The sequence below is a fragment of the Melitaea cinxia genome, chromosome 6 (assembly GCF_905220565.1).
Source record: "Melitaea cinxia chromosome 6, ilMelCinx1.1, whole genome shotgun sequence".
Lineage (NCBI taxonomy): Eukaryota > Metazoa > Arthropoda > Insecta > Lepidoptera > Nymphalidae > Melitaea > Melitaea cinxia.
In genome coordinates this window covers 6063655-6086080 of record NC_059399.1, presented here as the reverse complement: position 1 = coordinate 6086080, position 22426 = coordinate 6063655, and the positions used below count along the sequence as shown (strand labels likewise).

The following is a 22426-nucleotide window of genomic DNA, read 5'->3' as shown; positions in this document are numbered from 1 at the left end:
TCGACTTTTACTTGAAATTGACTGTTGTGTGAAAAAACGATAGCACATCTTCATTTTGTTTTTTAAATAATAAAAAATAAAAACATCCCTTAGATTATATTTTTACTTACTCCTTACTATTCCTTACTATACCTTAACCACTATACCTTAACAACTAATTTTACGTTTCATAGGTATATAATGACAGGAAAATAGAAAATACAATTATAGTATAGGATCCTCAAATAAAAAGACAAAATCGAATTTAGAACATCCTCCTTTTTTGTAGTCGGTTAGTAAAAAAACAAAATATCAATACTTATTTATTTCAATACAATTAAATAATAAACAACCTAACAATAAAATAATTAAACGATACACTTTTATTAATATTATAAGGAATATTTAAAAAGCTATCATACAATTATCAGGTACCTTGTGTAACATAATTTTAACGCATAAATAACAAACGCTTATTAAGTAACCATATAAGAGATCGCTGGAATATTTTGATCTCATTATAAATTTAAAATTATATACACATTGCAGATTTTAATCCAATCTTCGATATCACTAATCATTTCTTCGAAGTATCCTGTCCCTTGTTGATGTAATAAAAAATTCACAAAAAAATCTGTTATGTGCTTGTGTCTTAATTCGAAATGCATTTATTTTTAAAGCTTAGTGAATATGGTGAAATTTTGCTGCCTCGTGAGCAGATATGGGGGCAGTCTTGTGGACGACGGCATTGAATCCGTTGTGCTTGTCAGCTGTATAGTCGACAGTGCGTATTGAACCGTCGGGCTCTACGACTGTGTACTGACCTGTAATATAAGTAAAATAATATTAGACATGCTTTACTGTTTTCTACTGTTCTGTTACTTAAAGGTTAATAGTCTATATTACTGTCAGTTAATATATTTTCAAATGTACTATGCGCTCTGCCAATCCCTTAAACATACTGCATCACTGTATGGGGTGGTTCGTGTAAGTCAGCTCTTATTGGTGTAGAGAGAACCCAGCAAGCAATCCTTAAAACAGCAGCTTCACTTCCTTTTAGATATCTGACCGACGATCTTTATAAATGCTGGGATGTCCTATCTGTGAGAAAATTGTTTATAACTCATATTCTGTTAAAAAAGCATACTCAGCTCCCATTCGACCCTAAAATTAATCAAGACAAAGACGTAAAAACAAAGTATGCCCCTCTATCAAGGTTTCAACGGCTCTAGCTCGGAGATAGTACTATTACTTGGGGAACTTTCTTTATAACAGAGTTAACTCCCGTATACCCATTTATCACCTTCCAAGATTGAAATGTAAATTCACCATTAGCAACTGGCTCAAATCTTTCACATACGATGATACCGAAAACCTACTTGTTTATTAAGCAGCTGACTCTAGGTATATAATTGTGTGTATGTATTTTTTATTATTATTATTTTTTTCTCTCTAATTACCTCAATTTTCTTGTTGATGTTTTGGGTCTTTGTTGGCAATTACCATAGATTTGTAAAAAAAGTTTATATATACCATTATCTACGAGGCTTGTCTCCATTTGGACTAGTTGAGTACATAATCCTTGTATTCTTAACTTTGGGGGGGGGGGGCTGGTGACTTATAGTACAGGTATTTTATACCTTTTTAACCGACTTCCAAAAAAGGAGGAGGTTCTCAATTCGACTGTATTTTTTTTTATGTATGTTACATCAGAACTTTTGACCGGGTGGACCGATTTCGACAAATTTTGTTTTAATCGAAAGGTGGTGTGTGTCAATAGGTCCCATTTAAATTTACTTGAGATCTAACAACTACTTTTTGAGTTATATCTAATAATGCGTTTTTACTTGACGCTTTTTTCGTCGACCTACGTTGTATTATACCGCATAACTTTCTACTAGGTGTACCGATTTTGATAATTCTTTTTTTGTTGGAAAGAGGATATCCCTAGTTTAATACCATGATAAGGAAACCAGGATCTTATGATGGGATCCCAGAGAAATCGTGGGAAACTCGAAAATCCGCAATAACTTTTTACTGAGTACACCGATTTTAATAATTTTTGATTTAATCGAAAGCTGATGTTTATCATGTGGTCACATATAATTTATCGAGATTTAATGACTACTTTTTGAGTAATCTTTGATAACGCGTATTTACTTGACTATTTTTTCGTCGATCTACGTTGTATTACTCGCCGATGTAATTGAAGTCGGTTTTTTTTTCGTTTGCGAGCAAACACAATTATTTTTTTATATTCAAAGAGAATTTGTTCAAACATTGAAGATGATACTCTCATGGAAACATCTTAATCATCAAATTATCTTACCTTACATGCTAAATTATAAATATGATACAGTATTTTTGATTTTAATACTGCATTACATTAACTATGTTTTTATCAAGCAAATTATTATCGTTAACATTTAGGAAACTCTGTCTAGGAATATCTTTAATTATTCATCAGATGGATCTATTACAGTTTTACTATAGCAGTATAGTATAGGTATAGATATGTGTTGTAGATACTAAGTATCGGTATATTTTTTAATTTTTATGAACGGTTAGAATGGAATTAATGTCTCTCATTCTATCAAATATAAAAATAAACAAATAATTATGTTTTGTAACAAAAGCTAAAATAACAGTTCATAGACAATTATTTTTAAACTTCTCGTCAAAAATTATACAACTATTTTAATTAATTCATGATCAAAGTCATAACATAATGCGATAAAACGATATTACATGACCATTAATTACCGATAGCTAGTTACTCTATAAAGATTACGGTTTAATTGAACTGTATTATGTAAGCTAATTGGAACAATTCCGGAATTCCTGATCAATTTCCGCTATACGAAAATCTTTCTCATAATCAGTTACAAAAGAGATTAACATGTTGATGAGAACAGTTATTGTAAAAGATTAGACTATATAGATATAGAATATTATTTACAATACCAGAATTTTCCATAAAAAAATAATAAAATAATAATAAATAAACGTCTCTCACACTCAACGCACCCCAATAGGATTTACTCCTATGTCGGTGGTCGGAATACGCAGACGCAATACACAAGCACATGCACAAAAATATTTTACTTAAAAATTGTAATAATCAATTTTAATCAAACACATAAACTATTTATTATTCTTGTGCTTAAGTACAGATTATAGAGGCACAGATAAACAGTGAATTAAAACATTACAGTAAATAAATGAATACATATTGATAAACGCAAGACAGTCGGACAAAACAAGCTTTTATAATGTTGTTGCTTTTTAATATCGTGACTTATTTTTCATTTGAGATCAATAATAATGCCGGTATAAAATACATTTATGTCATGTAAATAATTAAAGCTCTGTACACATTTCTTCTTCGTAAAAACTTCATTTGAGGATGACTTTTCATTATTAAATAAGATACAAAAAATAGTTCCATTAATAATAAATTACATATTATTAAAAAAATACTTCACTGATTCAAATTAAACGTATTTACCTTTTACAACATCACCATCTCTGCTTTCGTGGTGTGTCTTGATGTCACCCGTGTGGAAATCATTCACTCCATACTTGAATACATACTTAGGGTACGCCTGGAAGTAGATATAAAAATGTTTTAAGTAGGTATGCGTAAATTGTTGCTAAGGCAAAGAAATAATCAAATTTTAAAAACTTAGAAAATACATTTTCATATTTTAACTTATCGCGTATTTTCACTGTTTCGTTGATGGTTGATAGAAGATTAGCAGGCAAAAGGTGCAAGGAATGGCATGAAAATAGCAAGAAAACATACATTTATTACTGATATTTATGTGTAATTCCTGATTTAAATTTAATAATACGCTTAATGGTAATGTATGTACCTTATATCTTCCCAAAATTAGTGAGTCAATCTAACGCAAAAATATTTTTTTTAAACGGAACTGGATTTTCAAAGACTACCGTCTACAAACAGACTTATCAGTTTCAATATATTATAATATCCGTATGAAATGATGTTGACAAATAACTATACCTATTGGAAATAAAATATAAAAAATGCACACTGTAAAAGTTGCCAAGTTGCTTGGTATCAATGACAAAAAGTTTACCGTAACTACAACTAATTAAATTTATTACGAAAAGTGAAAACTTTTAATAAAATCGTGTTTTATATGTTTTCTGTAGGTTATCAATTTGGTACTTTTATTATTAGTAGCTATAATCACAAATAATATAATGGCATATGATAACGGACCGTTACGTTGGCGGTCTCGGGGTCTCGATGATTTAAAATTTTCTGTTAAATCTATAACATACTTCTAGATACTGAATATTTTCAATTTATGATTTTTGAAAAACGACTTATCATTTGTATTCCATAACGGTACATTAACACTTATTTTGAAAGTATAATTTAAGCAATTAGTCATTGTTGACTGCAAGACTAACTTTTTATATGACATATCTTTGATTTGAGAATTCTTCGAACTCATACCGCATTATAAATGTAACCGCCACGCGTTGCAAGCACAACGACCCCAACGTTGAACAGGAAGTCCTACCTTGTCTAGTTCCTGTTCGTGGATTCTATTAACAACCTACCATAGAGTAAATAATTAGTGAGGTACAATAAATTAACCATTGTTTATTTAAATTAACTTCCTAACAATGAGAGATGTAGGAAAACATCAGCTTATATTCGACACGGTCAAATTTACTCAGGAGGTTTGTAAAAGTTTTTATTTTGATACTTGCCATAAAATATTCTTAAATGAATTTTTTTATGACTGTAGTAGTGAGTAATTAATGATTGATAAAAATACAAACACAGTTCTAGTTGTCATAGGCCTATTTATTATTTAAAATAATTGATTTTTAGCGACAATTACGCCATTTAAAAAGTAATGATACTAGCTGATATAAGACCTAATTTATATTTCGAATAATAAATAATTGAAGCAGTGATTTCAACATTATTTTCTTGGCAAATTATATATCATTTTTGACCTCAAAGACAAACTTGTATTTACAGATTTTTAATGAAAAAAAAATAAACATTAAAAATCTGTCACATAGAATATTAAGAAAACTATTATACTACTATTTACCTCGGGGAAAGTGGTGTGATAAATTAAGTCAAATCTTCTCCGTACTATAAAATGAGTTGATCTTATTCAGCATAAAGATATTTAGAGACAATTACAAAATAATGAGAAGTTTGATAAACTTATAGCTTATAACTAAAAAATAACCATGAGCATGGGAAAATTTCCATTAATAATAAAATGCGAAATAAGAAGAAGCTCTATTCGTTCTCGTTATTTAATACTATTAAATGCCAAATCTCTTTTAGTATGTTACATAATTTTTTTATGTAAAGACATAACGAAATTAATCGATAAAATTGTATTCACGTGTCAGTTAAATAGTTAATTTTAATAATATTTTCATACTACGTTCTTATGTAATATACCAAAATCCAATAAACAAACAAAGCCAGCCGTAATAAGAAAGTATTAATGTTTGTATCCACTTGAATATACGATACCATCATTAATAACCGAAATATAATTTAGCTGAGTCAATTTCCATCGGAATCAGAATAACCGCATAATATATGTAAATAAGTGTTACGCCTCATAGTTCACTTTCGGTTTTTACGTAAAATAGCACATTGAAGTACTTACACAACACCTTGTTAAGCTTCTAGAAATTAGCTAAACACAGTGTTAATTTTATTACTAGAATTTACATAGTAAACTTAGAATAACTAAAACGCTAACTTAGAAAAAATATGTATATACAATATTCCAGATTTAAATTTAAAATGTATACTATTGATGTATATCATACTTATGGTGACAATATTTCTAGAATATTATTTTTTACGTTTAATTAAATGCATTTAAATTTATTTCGTTAATTTCTAGGAACGAGATATAAATAATTTAAATTAAATTAATCTAGAAATGAATCCGAAATCGCGTTTAACTTCCGAACGATTGCATCAAATCAAATAATGGTTTTAGATAAATGTATGAAACAGATTAGATATAGACAGATTAGAAAAAGATCTAGGAGGTAAAAAGATTTATTCACGAAAATAAAATATAGCGACAATAAATTCGCTGGCGCAGCGTGACACTAAATTATGTACGATTTTATTTTTGTGTTACCCACACATTAGGAATTCTAAACATTTTTGAATATCATATCAAAAATTGACCGTTCCAGCGGCGATCAAACCTGCGTCTTCGAAAATAAAATCATCATATCAAAAACTTCGATCTAACGGGTACATCATTCCATAGCTTAATTGGGTAGAGCGCCGACACGGTCAGTCGGAGACGCAGGTTCGATCCCCGCTGGAACTAGGGTTGCCAACCATACTTTATAATAAAGTATTCTACTTTATTTTTGGTAAATATACTTTATGCTTTTGCATACAAATAAAGTATATGAAAATACTTGATTTTCAATCTTTACTGTGATGCGTGAAACAAAATACTCATTATGGGTACTTAACTATTTAACGATACACATAAGGTAAAACGGATGATGGAAAGGATTTAAAATTACTGAACGAAATGTTAGATGTCAGATTATTATTATTATTATTCTTGAAATGGCTCCCTTGCGGATTTGCCAATATCAGAGTATTTAAACTTTGCTTTATTTGGAGTTATAGTGGGAGTACAAGTTCGGTTCCAATTCCCACACAAGTTTGCCTGAAAGAAAAGTTAACTTGCCTAAGACAAAAACACACAAAGATATATAAAAATACAATAGTAAATATATACTTGGAATAGTTAACTTTTGTTAGATATCTCCATCCCGTTATAGTTTTATATTGTTAGTTTCAATGAAAGTGCATAAAGAAGTAATAAACGGGGAGAAAACACACATTAATAAGGATTTTAGGTCAGTAGGACGTGGAATCTCAGGGGGAAGAGCATCATACAAAGAGAATCGTAATTTAGGACAAGAAAAAAATATGTGTGATGTCAGATGTAGTGTTTTGAATGTGACAGGACAGGTGACAACCTGACATTTGTCACAGATGTCACTACTCACTATCAACGATATTGTAGAAAAATTGACCGTTGGCTTTGTTTACATGTAGTTAAGGAATCAATGGTTGGAAAAATGGTTTGACCTTAGCGAAGATAACTGGCTTTCAATACTTCCTAACGTGTCCTTAAAAAATGCGGTTAAATTTGAACATTTTGAAATGATAATTATAAAAACTAAATTACAAGACGGATTAAATATTAAGATGCAGGATATACATTCCGAATGTATAATACAAAAAAAAATCACTAATGATGATAAAGAATTTTCAGTGAAAAGTACAGTTGAAAAATGGCAATATATACTTAAAAATGCACCTGATAGCTTACCAAATATTAAAAAAAAATCTTACTCTCTGTTCCCACTACTTAAGCTTTCACTGAAAGGGTTTTTTTAGTAATGAATCTAAAGTAGCGAAAAGAGAGAAATATAGCGTCAATAAATTTACTTAGAAACGATTTTTTATTTATATAAATTTAAATATTGATTGTTAAACAAGTTTGAAACATTTAAACATAACAAAAAATTGTTAGCATGTGCTAAAAGCACACAAAAATACGTTTTTAAAGCAATAAAAACATAAAATTTGAAAAATACTTTTTTTTTTCTTCCAAATACTTTATTTTTTCCTATCCAAACCATTTTATACGTTTTTTTTTTTTTGTCAAAAAAAGTTGGCAACCCTAGCTGGAACGGTCAATTTTTGATATGATATCAAAAATGTAACACTAAATTAGCTGGCGTAGCCTGTAAATAAAATAAACTTATCTATTATTGTGTAAGTGTATTTTTAATCATTGTAGTTACTTACATAATAGTCGACATGTTCATCTTCAGGTATGTGATGATAAAGGTCGTAAGAAATTTTTGGCTGCGCATGAACGATGTTCGATGATGGCTGTAGGTCCAACGGTCTTAGGTATGTAAAGACGCGTCCATACACGCATACTATTAGCACTGAGGCTACAAGTGTGTACTGAAATATAAATACAAACCTCGTTAGTAAAACTTAAACTATAATTATTATCAGATGTATAATACATAACAGGCTATGAACATAAACTTGAACAAATGAATTATATATTATGTTACGAAATGGAATGAAGCTCCATTTGCTCCATTGCTCAAAATATGGAGCAGCCCGACTGGGGAAGTACCTCGACCTTACAGAAGATCACAGCTAAATAATACTGCTTTCAAGCAGTATTGTGTTCCTGTTGATGAGTAAGGTGACCAGAGCTTCTGGAGGGGATTGGGGATTGGGTCGGCAACGCGCTTGCGATGCTTCTGGTGTTGCAGGCGTCTATAAGCTACGGTAATATCTTACCATCAGGTGAGCCGTACGCTTGTTTGCCGAATTAGTGATATAAAAAAAAATTAGGTAGGTATATATGACATTTCCCTTCAAGAAGTCCTAAAAGATAATTATGCCAACATACATTAGTATATGGTAACGAAAAAAGAGATAACATGTCATGATATCTTTTTTGACTCTACTAGCAAAGATTTAATTTCATTCCTAAAAAATAATACTGAAATAATTATACGTCTCAATGAAAGCCTTGTCTAAATTGTTACTATTAAATCAATAGAAATGTTTATCTTACTGTGATATTATAAAACTTAGATTCATTTATATTGCGATGTCTCGCAAATAATTAGCAAATAATAGGTGCATTATATTCAATTACTAATAAAAAAAGTAATGGCGTATTATACAATACTACTATACCAACACCGGTTATGAGAGTACATCACTGTTTGTTGACAATGAGTTTTAAAAGAAAAAGATGTAACGACACATTGTTCCCAAGAACTTTCAATACTTGTTATAATTGTTTACGTCTGTTCTTCTTTTCTAATTCATTACAGTCTTTGTTTTTTTTTTTAAAGAATTACTAGCTATACTCATGCGAATAAACAATATATTTTTCATACAGTTGTTATAGGGGGGGGGAGGTATTAACATGTGACAACGTTTGCGGGGTCAGCTAGTTATATATAAAATGATATATAATTTATATGGAATTATTGTGAGGCTTTTTCTAAAAATGGAGGCAATCATCTTAACCTTAGTGTATTAATATATATGATGATATGAGAAAGGGATATCATGAACTAAAAAATAAACACGGTTAAACGATTGTCGAATTTGTTTGTTAATAATCAAAATATATGCAAACGTTCCAACTGTCTTTTTTTTACACATTCTAATGCCTTTTAACTCAGGAAGTAATTGTTGACATAATTTGTCATGTATATTTTTCCACAATTTCCACCTACGATAAAATTTTAAAGTAATCTCGTTTTTAATCGGCTATTTTTATATATATATATATATATATATATATATATATATAACGGTAAGCTTTGAATTACTTTTAATACATTTATATCATATTAAATTTCGTTTAAAAGACATTAAATTAGATTCAATCATTAGTGGAAGCATTTGAAAAATGTTGTTCAAAAATTTAAGCTGTGAAATCACTTTGCTGATCGATTTGCTTGAAGCTCTTGGACTAGCAATTTGTCATTTACCAAATTATAAAGTTTTCAATTCGATTGTATATATCATGAATGCTAGTTACTTCATAACTTTTTATTTGATAAACTGATTTTGATGATTCTTGTCCTATTTGGATAATGCGCATTTAAAGTCATTTTTTTAGAACAAACACAATTATACGACGACGCGTTAGCGCAACGGTCACAGCGCTGGATTGTGGCTATTGCGCTGGCGGTTGCCGGTTCGATATGCATTTCTATCGGCCATACAGATGTTTACCGTGGTCTGGGCGTTTGTGCTCATATATTGTGAATATTTAATGACCCCCGATGCAGAGAAAATGCTATTGGAGGGTCGTTGAGTGTGTGGTGTTTATTTATTATTTATTTATTTATATATCAGTGGGATATATCTTTTCACTACAGAATCAAAAAACTACGGGTCCTATTTGAAGAATTAAATCAATAGCCTTTTTTATTCTTGTTCAATAATAATTCATAACAAAACTTCAAATTATAATAAAGCAATCAATTATTTAATTATTATATAATAATCTTGATTACGTTTCTACTAATATTCTATAGCTCATTAGATAATAAGGAACAGTATATTCATCTTACCTTAATTGCCATGATATCGATTTTGAAACACTTTTTATAAATAATAACAAAATCCACTCGCCCCGAAGGCTTGTTAACGTGTGTATTGAGTGAAACTTAACGAAGATTATATATGAAAGTAGGTAGAGTCGGTGGTGGGTAGAGCATAAGAAAAAATCAGCTGGACTATTGTTTGTCTACAAAATTGTCATCACTCTTCTATGCTCGTGTCTAGACTACATAACGAAATCTATATACATAAATTAATATTTAAATCTGCAACCTAAAATACTGCTTTTTTAATTTAAATATTATTAATTTAGAAAAAAACTTCTTTTTTACCTAAATAATAACTTTTAATCTAATAAAATTCATCGTAAAACGAAAACAAAATTATACGACAAAAAATAATAAGGGAAAAATGTGGATAATCATATAGTCAGTTACTATAATTAGTTAAATATTACTTGTCTTCTAGAATTCATGGCTTAAAATAAAATTTAAAGACATTTGTTAACTTAAATAGCATAATATTGAGTCAAATATATATATAATTATTACTTTTCATTTTCGTTAGCTATTCATGCATCAACATATTAGGCCTAAATCTATCTGTAATAAATAAATAAATATTGTATGGTTTAATGTTTGGTATAAGCATCCGATACTTTGAATTTAAATATTCACATAAAATGCCGTGTGCCAAAGTTATATAAATTATGTAATTATGTTGTGAGAAAAATATAAACAAATTCTTACGTAAATTTGGCATTCTTGATTTATGGCATCAAATATAAAATGCTTTTACAATGGTCTAGGCAATATCCGATTGCATGTACTAATCTATATTTAAAAAACATGAAAAAACCCTTAAACTGTACATGTAACATACACATGTTATAATACAATCATCTTATGCTCTAGTTATATCATGATTCGCTTTTAAAATACTAACAATACAAAACAATGTGCGCAGAATACCTTCGCTAAGAATCTTAATATAAGAAACTATACGTTGTTATCTGCTACCTGCAACACATCGATTATTATTGAAGTAATCTTCAATGATTGTACCGCTCTCCCTTTCACTCGCTGTGGAGATTGGCGAGATAGAATAGTATAGCTTGAATGTGTGTTGAATAATCAAATAATAGATGCGGTATTTCGTAAAAACAAGCACTGACTTCCTTCCGAATGTGGTACAGTTTGCATTCACACCGTGAGAATAACACAGCGTTACATAGGTTTAAAGTAGGTAAAAACGTACTAAACTAGAATTACGTAATGTTGTGAATAAACTAAACTTCTAATCATTAATTTATTACTTTTTAATTTCATACAAATTGTTAATTCTTTAAAAATTAGTAAGAACTGTAAGGGAACAATGTCTTTTGTCAAGTTAATACAAATAATATCATAGCGTTTGTATTAATAAAATGTTATAGGTACACACTTTTCTTTAGGTACCCTTTTACTATAACATTATCACTTCATTATATATCTCAAATTTCAATCTTTTTTAATGCGTTATTTTTCGTCTTTAAGCTTTATTTAAATGTTATGTCGTACTAAATCACCTAATGTTATATATTTATCTGTTATATTGTTATTATTTATTTTTATTCATATTCAGTACTTTTAGATTTAAAAAAAATTGTAATGTTTTACTATACGAGTACTATTTTATTTATAATAAACAATACGCTATAGATACAAACGACTTATAAGTGGTAAATATGTTTGATGCCAATAGAGTGGCAAACAATCGTACCGTCCAACTGATGGTAAACGTTTACGGAAACTTATGGGCACTTGAAATACTAGAAGAATAATATATCCTCGCTGTCAATACAGGATATACCGAGGGGCTCTGGCTACATTATTCATTAAAAGTACACAATACTTCTCGACAATAGTATTACTTGGCTACAATCTTCTCAAGCTCTACAATTCTCTTCAAGATTGAGGTATAGCCCCAAAACGAATGCTAAAGATTTACATATTCTATTCTCTATATCAATAAAAATTCTCGTTTTATTCACTGCTGTGTCGTTACGGCAGTAAAAAATATAGCCACTCTCTCTTTTCCCGTGGGTATCGTAAGAGGCGACTAAGGGATAATACAGTTCCACTATCACCTTGGAACTTAAAAAACCGACTGATGGTGGGATAACCATCCAACTACTTGGAAATACATAGGTCGAAGACGGGCAGCAGCGTCTTCGGTGACAAACCAGCCCGCGGTCACCAACCCGCCTGCCCAGCGTCGTGACTATGGTCAAAATACATGAGTTCACGTCATTTTTGGCGCGAACTTGTGGAGGCCTATGTGTGTGTATAAGCAGTGGACTGCGATAGGCTGAACTGGCTGACTGACTGAATACCAATTCATAAATAAGAAAGTATACAATTATATTTTACTATTGTTTTTTGATGATAGCCATTTTCTTCTAAAAGCAAATATTTATTAATAAAGATAACACACACCATAAGACTATTGGCACATAACAGCACAAGGAAAGTAGGCTGACATTGCGCCCACTTATGTAACCTTTCTCGCGTATTAGTGACATATTGTTAAACGATTAGTTGTTGAAAACGTGCTGTGTAAAATAATTACAAAAGAAAATTTTAGTATTATCGCAATGTGCGAAACTAAGTTTTACTAGGACAAAACCAAGAGAAACATTGATTATATGTCTGTAATGCTACCGTCTGTCGTCGCTTTAGCAACGTTTTCAACTGATGGCGATGGTCTAAGCGACACATTAGCTATACATCTATACATAAATAAAATTGGAGTGTCTGTTTAAAAAAAATAACCGTTTTTTACTAAATTCATGGATGTATACACAATACATACACCAAAATAACATTTTTTACAATTTTTGTCTTTTTGTCTGTCTGTCTGTTTGTTCCGGCTAATCTCTAAAACGAGTCGACCGATTTTGACGGGACTTTCACTAGCAGATAGCTGATGTAATAAGGAGTAACTAAGGCTACTTTTTTCCGCCAACGTGGTGAATTAAGCTCTGATTCTTCTCCTACATGGGGAAAGAAGCCTATGCCCAGTAGTGGGATATTACAGGCTGAAGCGCTTAGGAAACTTTTTTATATCTGCGAACGGAATAATTATTATTTTATTAAATTCCACGCAGACAAAGACGCGGGCACAGCTTATATAAAAATAAAAATAAAATCGAATAGTTCTTCAACCAAGTTGACCTTAAAATTACTTTTAAATCGTCATTACATAACCTGTAGTATTTTTATAATATTTAATTTTATTCATTATTGTAGTTTACTATGAAACTAATGTTATTATATACTGTGAAGCTATGTATATTACGTTCACTTCTTTGAGACGTAAACAAACGGTTGCTGAATTCGTATTAGTTAGTATGCACTCAAGTTATTTATATTCAACCCATCAATCATGGTTCTCTGTTACTGCTATGAATCACGGCATATATCTCACAAATACAGTGTCACCTATATAAATGATAAAATTGGTTTGGTCATAAAAAATATTATATAACTGGATTAACCAACAATAATAGCCTTTAACAATAATCTTTCTTCGAGAACTTTCTATAACATTTTTTTTTTTTTTATATTCAAAGAGAGTGTTCAAACATTAAAGATGATACTCTCATTGAAATATCTTAATCATCAAATCATCTTACCTTACATGCTAAATTATAAATATGATACAGTATTTTTGATTTTAATACTGCATTACATAAACTATATTTATATCAAGCAAATTATTATCGTTAACATTTAGGAAACTCTGTCTAGGAATATCTTTAATTATTTATCAGATGGATTTATTACAGTTTTACTATAGCAGTATAGTATAGATATAGATGTGTGTTGTAGATACTAACTATAGTCTTATTTTCAAATTTAAAGTACTATACACAACGGGAATTTAACACACTTTCTACACATCGATACTTTATATAAAATAGTTTAGGCTGAATAAACATAAGTAAACAATGAATAACAAAATACAAAGCAAATCTTACTTAACTTCAAAACAGTAATATTCAATTCTGAACACGCTTTGAAACACTTTACCGCGTATAATGTATTCTATATGTTCTTGTGTCAAAGGATGACAACATCAACATATTTTTATTGGTCAAAAGTTATTTTTTTAATTATTATTTTTAATAGTTCTCAAGTATCGTTGCTATGGAAAGTAAAAGACCAAAAGCTTCTGATTAAGGTCGCGGGCAGAAAGATTGCAATGCACTTGCCATACACCGCATGCATGTAACGCTAACCCTAAGTTAAGCATGCGCTGTACATAACATTAGAGTTATTGATAATAACAGCACTGCAATGTACTTATAATAGTTGCGTATTGTGTTGCATACATATTTTTTTCTGGATATAAAATAACATAAAATATACTTTATTTTCACCTATTTCATACGATATAGAAAAAATATAATAATCATTCTAAATTATCTATTATTTAAGGAATGTGTTTCTTACATTTATGCTGCAAAAACCGTGAATTTTTCTAGTTAAAATATAGCCTTGTGTCATTCTATACTATAACTTCTATACATCATTATCATCCGTCCTCGTCTATAAATAAGTAGTAGGATATAGATGTACGAACGTTTAATATAATCAATGTTTTTTTAATAAGTTTTAAGAATGTTTAATTATTAAGTTATAATAGTATAATTAGTTAGCGCTAAAATGGGTATGATTTACAGAAACAAAATTAGTAAAAATGAAATATTACACGACCTAATTTAAAATCGCACACAACGCTCAGACTTTTTAAATCGGTTAGGATATTTTCTTGTTTTCCTTTTATGTTTATCAACATATATTCGAACCCTCTCTTTGTTATGTTTCTCGGATGGTTTGAGAACATTTTCAAGGAAAATTTCGTATTCGTCTTCAGTTTTATGACGATCTTTAACACCTTTGTTAAATTTTCCCGGGTAACTATTTAAAACATCATATGAATTGGACGAATCGTTTTTATAAAAATCGTCAGCTGTTATATATTTTGTTTTATTTACTGCAACTGCTGGTTCGGAAATATTCGTCGATGGTATCATATTTTCAATCTTAGACAAGTTGTCTTGCTTGTTTAACTGTTCTGAATCATCTTCAACGTTTCTCACGCTTTTAAGTTCTACACTATAAAATATGTACATATATAGACATTCGTACTATGATGTAGAGGCCTATGGTTTAGTATGAAAATTCTAATAATACTCGCGGTCATGGGTTCGATTCCACTCTGATCAGGTATTTATTTAAACCAACATTTATTTTTATTGTGGCTTTTCATCCTTCTGGACCTGGAAGCTGCTGGGGGGATTGGGGATTGGGTCGGCAACGCACTTGCGATGATTTTGATGTTGCAGGCGTCTATAAGCTACGGTAATCTCTTACCATCAGGTGAGCTGTGCGCTTGTTTGCCGAACTAGTGATTTAAAAAAAAAAAGACATGGAAGATCAGCCGTCAATTTGTCCTAGGCAGTCAAACCCTTCGACAACATATTTCGACACAAGCTTTTTCAGTTCAGTTCGACTTGATTTATACATTTTCTTATTAATACATTATAATATCTTGATACCAGCTAGATATATATTAAGGTCATTAGAAATCAGGGTAAGGCTTTAGATTAAGAACCGTCGAATTATCTGAGCTAAAAATTTTACCGTTTATCTGCATAATTTCGTTAAAAAAAATAACCCTAACTTATCTAGTTAGATAAGATTAGACTGTTTATCGACATAATTTGGTTACAAAAAAAATAACCCTAAACTATCTAACTTCAAAATGCGGTTCTTAATCTAAAGCCTAGCCAAAATCAGTTATCAATCTATGATATTTAATATATGATATTTGTAAGAAAAAAATTAACATACCCATAACTTGAATCGTCAGCATAATATCTAACGAAAACTGTATTACCGCTCTCGTCTTTGTAACGATACGTTCCTGATACAGAACCATTTGGAAAACGTTTTTCGTTTTTAAACGTAGCATTTGAAGCTAAATCCTCTCTTTTAAGAGTAGCATCTGGTGACATTACTTATTAAACATCAGATGACCTATTTGCAAATATATGAATATTTATATAATTATATTTTATTCAAAATACTCACGAATTGCTCCCAATGAAATTGCGTAGAATAAAATACACTTTGAGTGCATTTTATGCTTGAGTTGAGTGTGAGGCGTTTATTTATTTTATTTATTTAATTAATGTAAGACACAATTCGTTATTAAAATCATACAATGACAACAACACGTCAATGTCACGTTAATACTATTTATTCCTAGAGAAAAATCCTTCTTAAATTTCATCGAAACTTTAAAAAAAAAGCTATACAATTAATTGATTTTAAATCAACCTTTTTATATCACTTTGCTCGACATATTATTTGTCAATTCATCACAACTTTTTTTTTTAGAAGAGGGGGCAAAAGGACAGTTGGCTCACCTGGTAAGTAAAAACAACATCCACAGACACCCGCTACATCAGAGGATTAGCAGGTGCGTTGCCGGCCTTACACTATTAAAGCACTACGAGTGCTTTTATAGTGTAAGACCAGCTACTTTTGCTGGAAAAAACCTCTACGAATTTTTGGGTTCTACATACATAATTATCGGGCATTACTATTTGTAATTGTTTTACAAACCACCATGATTTTTTTTTTTAATAACTCGAAGTTTTTTTTTTGAATGTTTTTTTTTGGAATTAATGGAAAGACACCGGCAGCTTTAAGTTTTTTATTCCAGAACTGTAAACCGTGGTGGTTCAAGAATATTTAATGGCGTGTTTATAGTATTCGTCTTCTTTTTATTATTTTTCCTCGGTCGACTCCACGTTATCGATGGCTCTGTTAACGTATTCTTTCCTTCAGTGGTTGTTTGCACGTATTTCTCTTTCACAGGTGCATCATGTAACACTCTAGAAATAAATAAAATAAATAATGCTGTGCTATGCTACACTCTGTAATATTCCCCTGCTGGGCATAGGCCTCTTTCTCCATGTAGGAAAAGGATCAGAGCTTAATCCACCACGCTTCGCCAATGCGGGTGGGCTGATATATTTCCTACTATGAGTAATTGCGCACAAAATCTGGGGCAGCCCGACTGGTGAAGTACCTCGAACGTACAGAATCACAGCTTGCTTTCAAGCAGTGTTGTGTTCTGTGGTGAGTAAGGTGACCAGAGCTCTACAGGGGGATTGGGGTCGGCAACGCGCTTGCGATGTTTCTGATGTTTTTGGCATCTATAAGATACGGTAATTGCTTACTATCAGATGAGACGTGCGCTTGTTTGCCAAACTAGTTGCATCAAAGAAATAAAAACAAGAAATATAAAGTAAAAATTGAGATAACAGTAATCAAAATCAGAATTTTAAATAATTAAATACAAAATAAAACCTGTGCAATTAAGTGATTAAAATAAATTGTTATTAACCATTTTATGTTATAAATTTTTAATTTAAATCCGTCTGACTTACAGTTAATTTAACTAATAGAATCCTAAATTATACCTGTATCCATTTTCATCGGCAATATAATCGAATCTTTGAGATCTGCCTCGTGGATCAACATAGCCATAGCTCCCCACGACGGTACCGTTTGGATATCTTTCTTCACTCCTGAACTGGTTATTGCCAGTATCGGGATCAAAGACATCATAACCAAATGAGTATGTCCCTGGTATACCTGGTTATAGCAAATTATAGTAAATCAAATAAATAATATCTAGCTTTTGATGCGTCACCGCATCCGATGCGATGTGATGCTGTTTTGTTATGATTAAAGATCGCAGCTTTGATTTTCACTCGAAGCGGATGTTTGTTCGTTTTTAGGGTTATATATATCTTGTTTAAATTAGGAATCGTTCATAAAATACTTTTTCTTCATCAACTCAAGTTAAAAACTTGTTAAAAACCATTTTTTTAAACTTATAATAATGACACTCGGTGACAGTACAGAGATTTTTTTTTATATCAGAGATTTGTATTCGGCATATTTTAACGTTTTCATCTTTATTTCTCCATAAAAATAAATTCTTTTAGTCTTAGTGTTTGTTTAGAAGATTCTTCATAATCAAAAATTAGATAAAGAGCTCAGGAAATTGAAAAATTTCAGAAGACCAATGATTATAATTTAAATTCACACGTTTGACGGTTCAAAAGGCAGGACAGCGTCCATTGAATCAACAAGTAACCAAAGAACTAACGGTATATCAAGAAACATAATTGCTTCTCTTTTCTCACCATCAATATTTGAAAAATAATAGCCGGGATTCTGCGCCGCTAAGCTTAATCTTGGTTTTCTTGGAGCTGCGATAAGTTCGTTAGTCAATAAGAATGGTACTATTACAAGGATCTGAAAGAAAGATTTTAACTTTTAAACTATTTAAACTTTTTTAAACTGCGTTGTTATTAAAAATATTTACCAATTACTATTATGTTCATACACATACATTTATTTTCAACAGTTTCACTATCATCATCATTATTCTTGTCATCTTATATTGCTTGATTATATATATTTATTTGATTTTACTAGATTATTGACAGTAGTCAGAATTAATCAATCGATTTCATCGCGTTATTTTAATCTATAAACAATGACTTATATACACTTAAATTAGTAGGTGTTAATATATTATTCGAAAGAGCTTTTTTTTAATTTAAATATTTAACGAAAGTGGGACCATAACCTAACATAAATTTCTAGAGTAATGTGAACTATTAATCTTCTGTCAAGTTTATACTTTATAATTTGTTAAGTGAATTTATTTATTACACATCATTAATATTTGTACCATCTGTAGTATATGCTCCTAATCGTTTTATAAAATATATGTACACGATATTAGCTTTTACTTCAACGTATTAAGTATGATATTTCTCTGAATGTTTCCGATTTTACTAACAAATTTTATAATTGAAATTGAAAAAATAAATTAAAAATCTTGTAAATTAATTATTGTGGTTACATAAATATGTATAAAGTTAATAATATGTATAAAGTGATATTTAAAAAAATTACTTTTTATATCATAACTTAAATAAATCTGTATTAAGCTCCATATTTTTATATCTTTATAATATTTTTTCTTATTATATATTACATGCAATCTTACAATATTTGTAGTTAATGAATTACTAATTAAAATGCACAATTCATTAGTTCTCTACCTATTGTACATTAAGAATTATATTTATCGATAAAAAAATGCTTGTATATGCTTCACTCAAAATATTAAAAAAAAAACTTTAAAAAATACTTCGAAATACATATTGAGTATTACAATTTGTAGCTCCTGGTGAAAACTTTGAGCAAATTTTATAAAACGAATATCTTCGAAGTTTTTTGTGAGCGTCAATTCTATACAACAATTGTAACATATATAAGAAATCAGAAATAGAACATTATTGAATTATTACTGAATTTTAAATTAATATTTATAATTTAAAATTCAGTAATTAATTACCATAATCCGCTATTTTTCGCAAATAAATAACTCAAAATCCAAACACGTTTTGCATAATTTCCATGGTATTCCTTGATTTAAAAACATATAATTAAAAACTTTATTTCGCGTCAGTAAAAATAAATAAAAGAAAGACTACGATCAATATATAAATTTTTTTTTCAAAATCATTGCATTTTTTTTTTGTATAGTAATGAAACAAATAAAATAAGAAAAAATAATCTGACCTTTAAAGTGAAATCCATATTTTTCACACAATGGTATCACAGATCTCTCTCATAGAAGAATTGTATGAACCTCACAAAACGATGTCTTAAACATGTATGAACTTTCCTCAGACTCCTTTTAGTAGTTTTTATCCGGCAAAAACAAGCCAGTCGTCTTAGTGGGTGAAGGCGAATCCGTCCATATCCGTTTACACTGATGTCATTCCATTAGGTACAGGATAAGGAACAACATTTACGAGGTGATAAACTCTTTAAGGCTATTAACGGTAGCTTCGCAGATAACAGCGTTACTCAATTAGGATTTGCGAATTCTACGATTTATGGCCTCTTGAGTCTTTGTTAGTGGTGTTTTAATTGGTTCTCTACTTGTAGCCTTAATTAGACGAGCTCCGTTAGAAGTTGATTAAAATATTTAATATTTGTCTCTGTTCAAATACAGAAATATATTTAGATTAAATACTTTTGGAAACTAGTTTTAGATATGCAAAATAAATGACTCAGAGATAGAATCTATTATTTATATTTAATTAATATTTTTGTATATTTTGAGTTTAAAATTTTTTATTCTAAATTACACTTCGATCTTTCTATTTTATAGGCAAAGAGATTTCACACCAACAGAGACACATTTACGAGTCATGGTAACTTAAACTATAGTGTACACCAGGTTGATATTGAACCCGTAACTGTAAATAAACGCATTATTTAGAGATAACTTAAATATAACTCGATCAAATTTTAATGGGACCACGTGACAAGTACCAACTTTCGATTAAAAAAAAGAATCATCGAAATCGGTACAGCCCATACAAAGTCATGCAGCATAATCTAAAAAATATTTAGTTAAATTGAGAACCTTTTTTTTGAAGTCAGTTAGAAAATGACACACACTTCTTGTATCTTGCGATTATTTGTATTTTTCTTTTACAATATATAAAAGCACTGTCAAAATTATCCGAAATAATTTACATTCAAACTGACCTGATATAACATTAGTCACAAAACCATATTCGCGTAAATGTAGTATCAAAAAAAAAAAAACAATTTTTGCATTCAAAACTTTTATTTCAAACTAGCTCGCGACTTCGTCCGCGTGGAATAGTGACTTTACATGTTCAACGTGATTCTTTAATCTGGCATAACTTTTTTATTTATGAACCGATCGACATAAAAAAAACACCAAATCTTAAGCTAGGCTTGCCAAAATATCAGATGAGGTACCTGGGACTCACCCTGGACGGGAGGTGGACTTTTGGGGCTCATTTTGCCAAGTTAGCCCCAAGAGTCGTGAAAACCGCCGCCTCATTGGGAAGGCTGCTGACAAATGTGGGTGGTCCGAGCGCAAAGTGCCATCGGCTATACTCCAGCGTCCTCCGGAGTATGGCCATGTACGGGGCACCCGTCTGAGCGGACGCCTTCGGTCGCGCCAACAAAACCCTGCTGAGGGCGATACGCGGTTACCGAACGGTGTCCTGGACGGCGGCGTGCGTGCTGGCCGGCGATCCCCCCTGAGAATTGCAGACGGAGATCTCCGCCGAAACATATTATTTTATGGCGGCGAGGAGATCCCGGGGGGAGCCTCCTATGTGGGAGAAGCTCACACGCATGCAGAGGCTGGCGCAGGACACCCTGTTGCGGTGGTGGACGGAGGACCTGGCTTCGCCAGTCCCGGGGCAGTGGACGGTGGACACAGTGAAGCCGGTCCTTTGGAAGTGGGTGAGGCGGCGGTTCGGGCCGCTGACCTTCCGTCTGGTGCAGGTACTTTCCGGACATGGGTGCTTCGGTAAGTACCTGCACTAAATCGCGAGACGGGAGGTGACTCCAGCCTGCTACGAGTGTGGAGCGCCAGAAGATACGGCCCTCCATACGCTGGAAGCGTGCGCCACTTAGGAACCGCAGCGGCGCACGCTTTCAGCGGTTCTCGATCGGGATCTCTCACTGCCGAGTGTCGTAAAGGCCATGCTTGACAGCGAGAGATCATGGCAGGCGGCGGTCTCCTTCTGCGAAGAGGTAATGACGCAGAAGGAGACCGCGGAGTGGGCCAGAGAGGAAGACGTCTCTGCTGGCCCACTCCGGCGCAGACGTACGGGGGCAAGGAGGAGACGGTTTGCCCACCTCCTCCCCCCTTGTAATAGTGGGTCGACGGCCGATGGTCGGGGGACTTCGGCCGGCCGGATGACACGACCCTATACGTCTGAGGGGTGGCCTTGTTGTGAGTGAGGCCACCCCACCATTGTGCTGGGGCCCGGAGGCTTTGTCCGGGCCTACCGCTGAAGCGAGGTGACGAATGCTAGCGCGAACCCATCTCGCCCCACCCAGGCGGATGACTGCTCACACGTGGTGATTTTTAGTCAGTAGGAGTCTGACATAAACCTCTAGTGCCCCCGCGCTGAAGGGTATCCTCGATAGATTTTCCCCACGTAAAAACAGGCTTGCCAAAATATATTAGTAAAACCATATCTAAATCGGATAAGCCATTTCTGATATTAGCGTGCCCAAAGGCACAGACAAACAGACAAAAATTCTAACAATCAATGTT

The 22426-nt window shown here is 31.8% G+C and overlaps 3 protein-coding genes across 3 annotated transcripts; all 3 read right to left on the bottom strand.

Moving 5' to 3' along the window:
- Nucleotides 1-616: 616 nt before the first annotated feature.
- Nucleotides 617-10250, bottom strand: LOC123654246 (cuticle protein 19-like). The gene is made up of 4 exons (XM_045590162.1): nucleotides 10174-10250; nucleotides 7856-8020; nucleotides 3488-3584; nucleotides 617-803 (listed from the first exon to the last, which is right to left on the bottom strand). Exons 1-4 carry the CDS (start codon nucleotides 10183-10185, stop codon nucleotides 661-663), a joined length of 417 nt encoding a protein of 138 aa, XP_045446118.1. The 5' UTR covers nucleotides 10186-10250; the 3' UTR covers nucleotides 617-660.
- A 4677-nt stretch (nucleotides 10251-14927) lies between these two features.
- LOC123654507 lies at nucleotides 14928-16226 on the bottom strand. Its single transcript, XM_045590407.1, has 3 exons — nucleotides 16063-16226; nucleotides 15271-15324; nucleotides 14928-15126 (listed from the first exon to the last, which is right to left on the bottom strand). The coding sequence occupies exons 1-3, from the start codon at nucleotides 16224-16226 to the stop codon at nucleotides 14928-14930; spliced, it is 417 nt and encodes a 138-aa protein (XP_045446363.1).
- Nucleotides 16227-16918: 692 nt separating this feature from the next.
- LOC123654506 (larval cuticle protein 16/17-like) lies at nucleotides 16919-19905 on the bottom strand. The gene is made up of 4 exons (XM_045590406.1): nucleotides 19888-19905; nucleotides 18435-18546; nucleotides 17703-17877; nucleotides 16919-17111 (listed from the first exon to the last, which is right to left on the bottom strand). The coding sequence occupies exons 1-4, from the start codon at nucleotides 19903-19905 to the stop codon at nucleotides 16931-16933; spliced, it is 486 nt and encodes a 161-aa protein (XP_045446362.1). The 3' UTR covers nucleotides 16919-16930.
- Between the last annotated feature and the right edge of the window lie 2521 nt (nucleotides 19906-22426).

What these genes read in the sequence shown, in the direction of transcription:
- LOC123654246 (XM_045590162.1), bottom strand. An exon ending in ATGAACATGTCGACTATTAT is followed by an intron (nt 3,585 to 7,855) that starts GTAAGTAACTAC and finishes ATCTACTTCCAG; the next exon opens with GCGTACCCTAAGTATGTATT. An exon ending in AGATGGTGATGTTGTAAAAG is followed by an intron (nt 804 to 3,487) that starts GTAAATACGTTT and finishes CTTATATTACAG; the next exon opens with GTCAGTACACAGTCGTAGAG.
- LOC123654507 (XM_045590407.1), bottom strand. Translation starts at nt 16,226, where the DNA reads ATGTCACCAGATGCTACTCTTAAAAGAGAGGATTTAGCTTCAAATGCT. An exon ending in GCTGACGATTCAAGTTATGG is followed by an intron (nt 15,325 to 16,062) that starts GTATGTTAATTT and finishes CATATTTTATAG; the next exon opens with TGTAGAACTTAAAAGCGTGA. An exon ending in GATTCAGAACAGTTAAACAA is followed by an intron (nt 15,127 to 15,270) that starts GCAAGACAACTT and finishes TGTTTTAAATAG; the next exon opens with TTACCCGGGAAAATTTAACA.
- LOC123654506 (XM_045590406.1), bottom strand. An exon ending in TTATTTTTCAAATATTGATG is followed by an intron (nt 17,878 to 18,434) that starts GTGAGAAAAGAG and finishes TGCTATAACCAG; the next exon opens with GTATACCAGGGACATACTCA. An exon ending in GCCGATGAAAATGGATACAG is followed by an intron (nt 17,112 to 17,702) that starts GTATAATTTAGG and finishes ATTTATTTCTAG; the next exon opens with AGTGTTACATGATGCACCTG.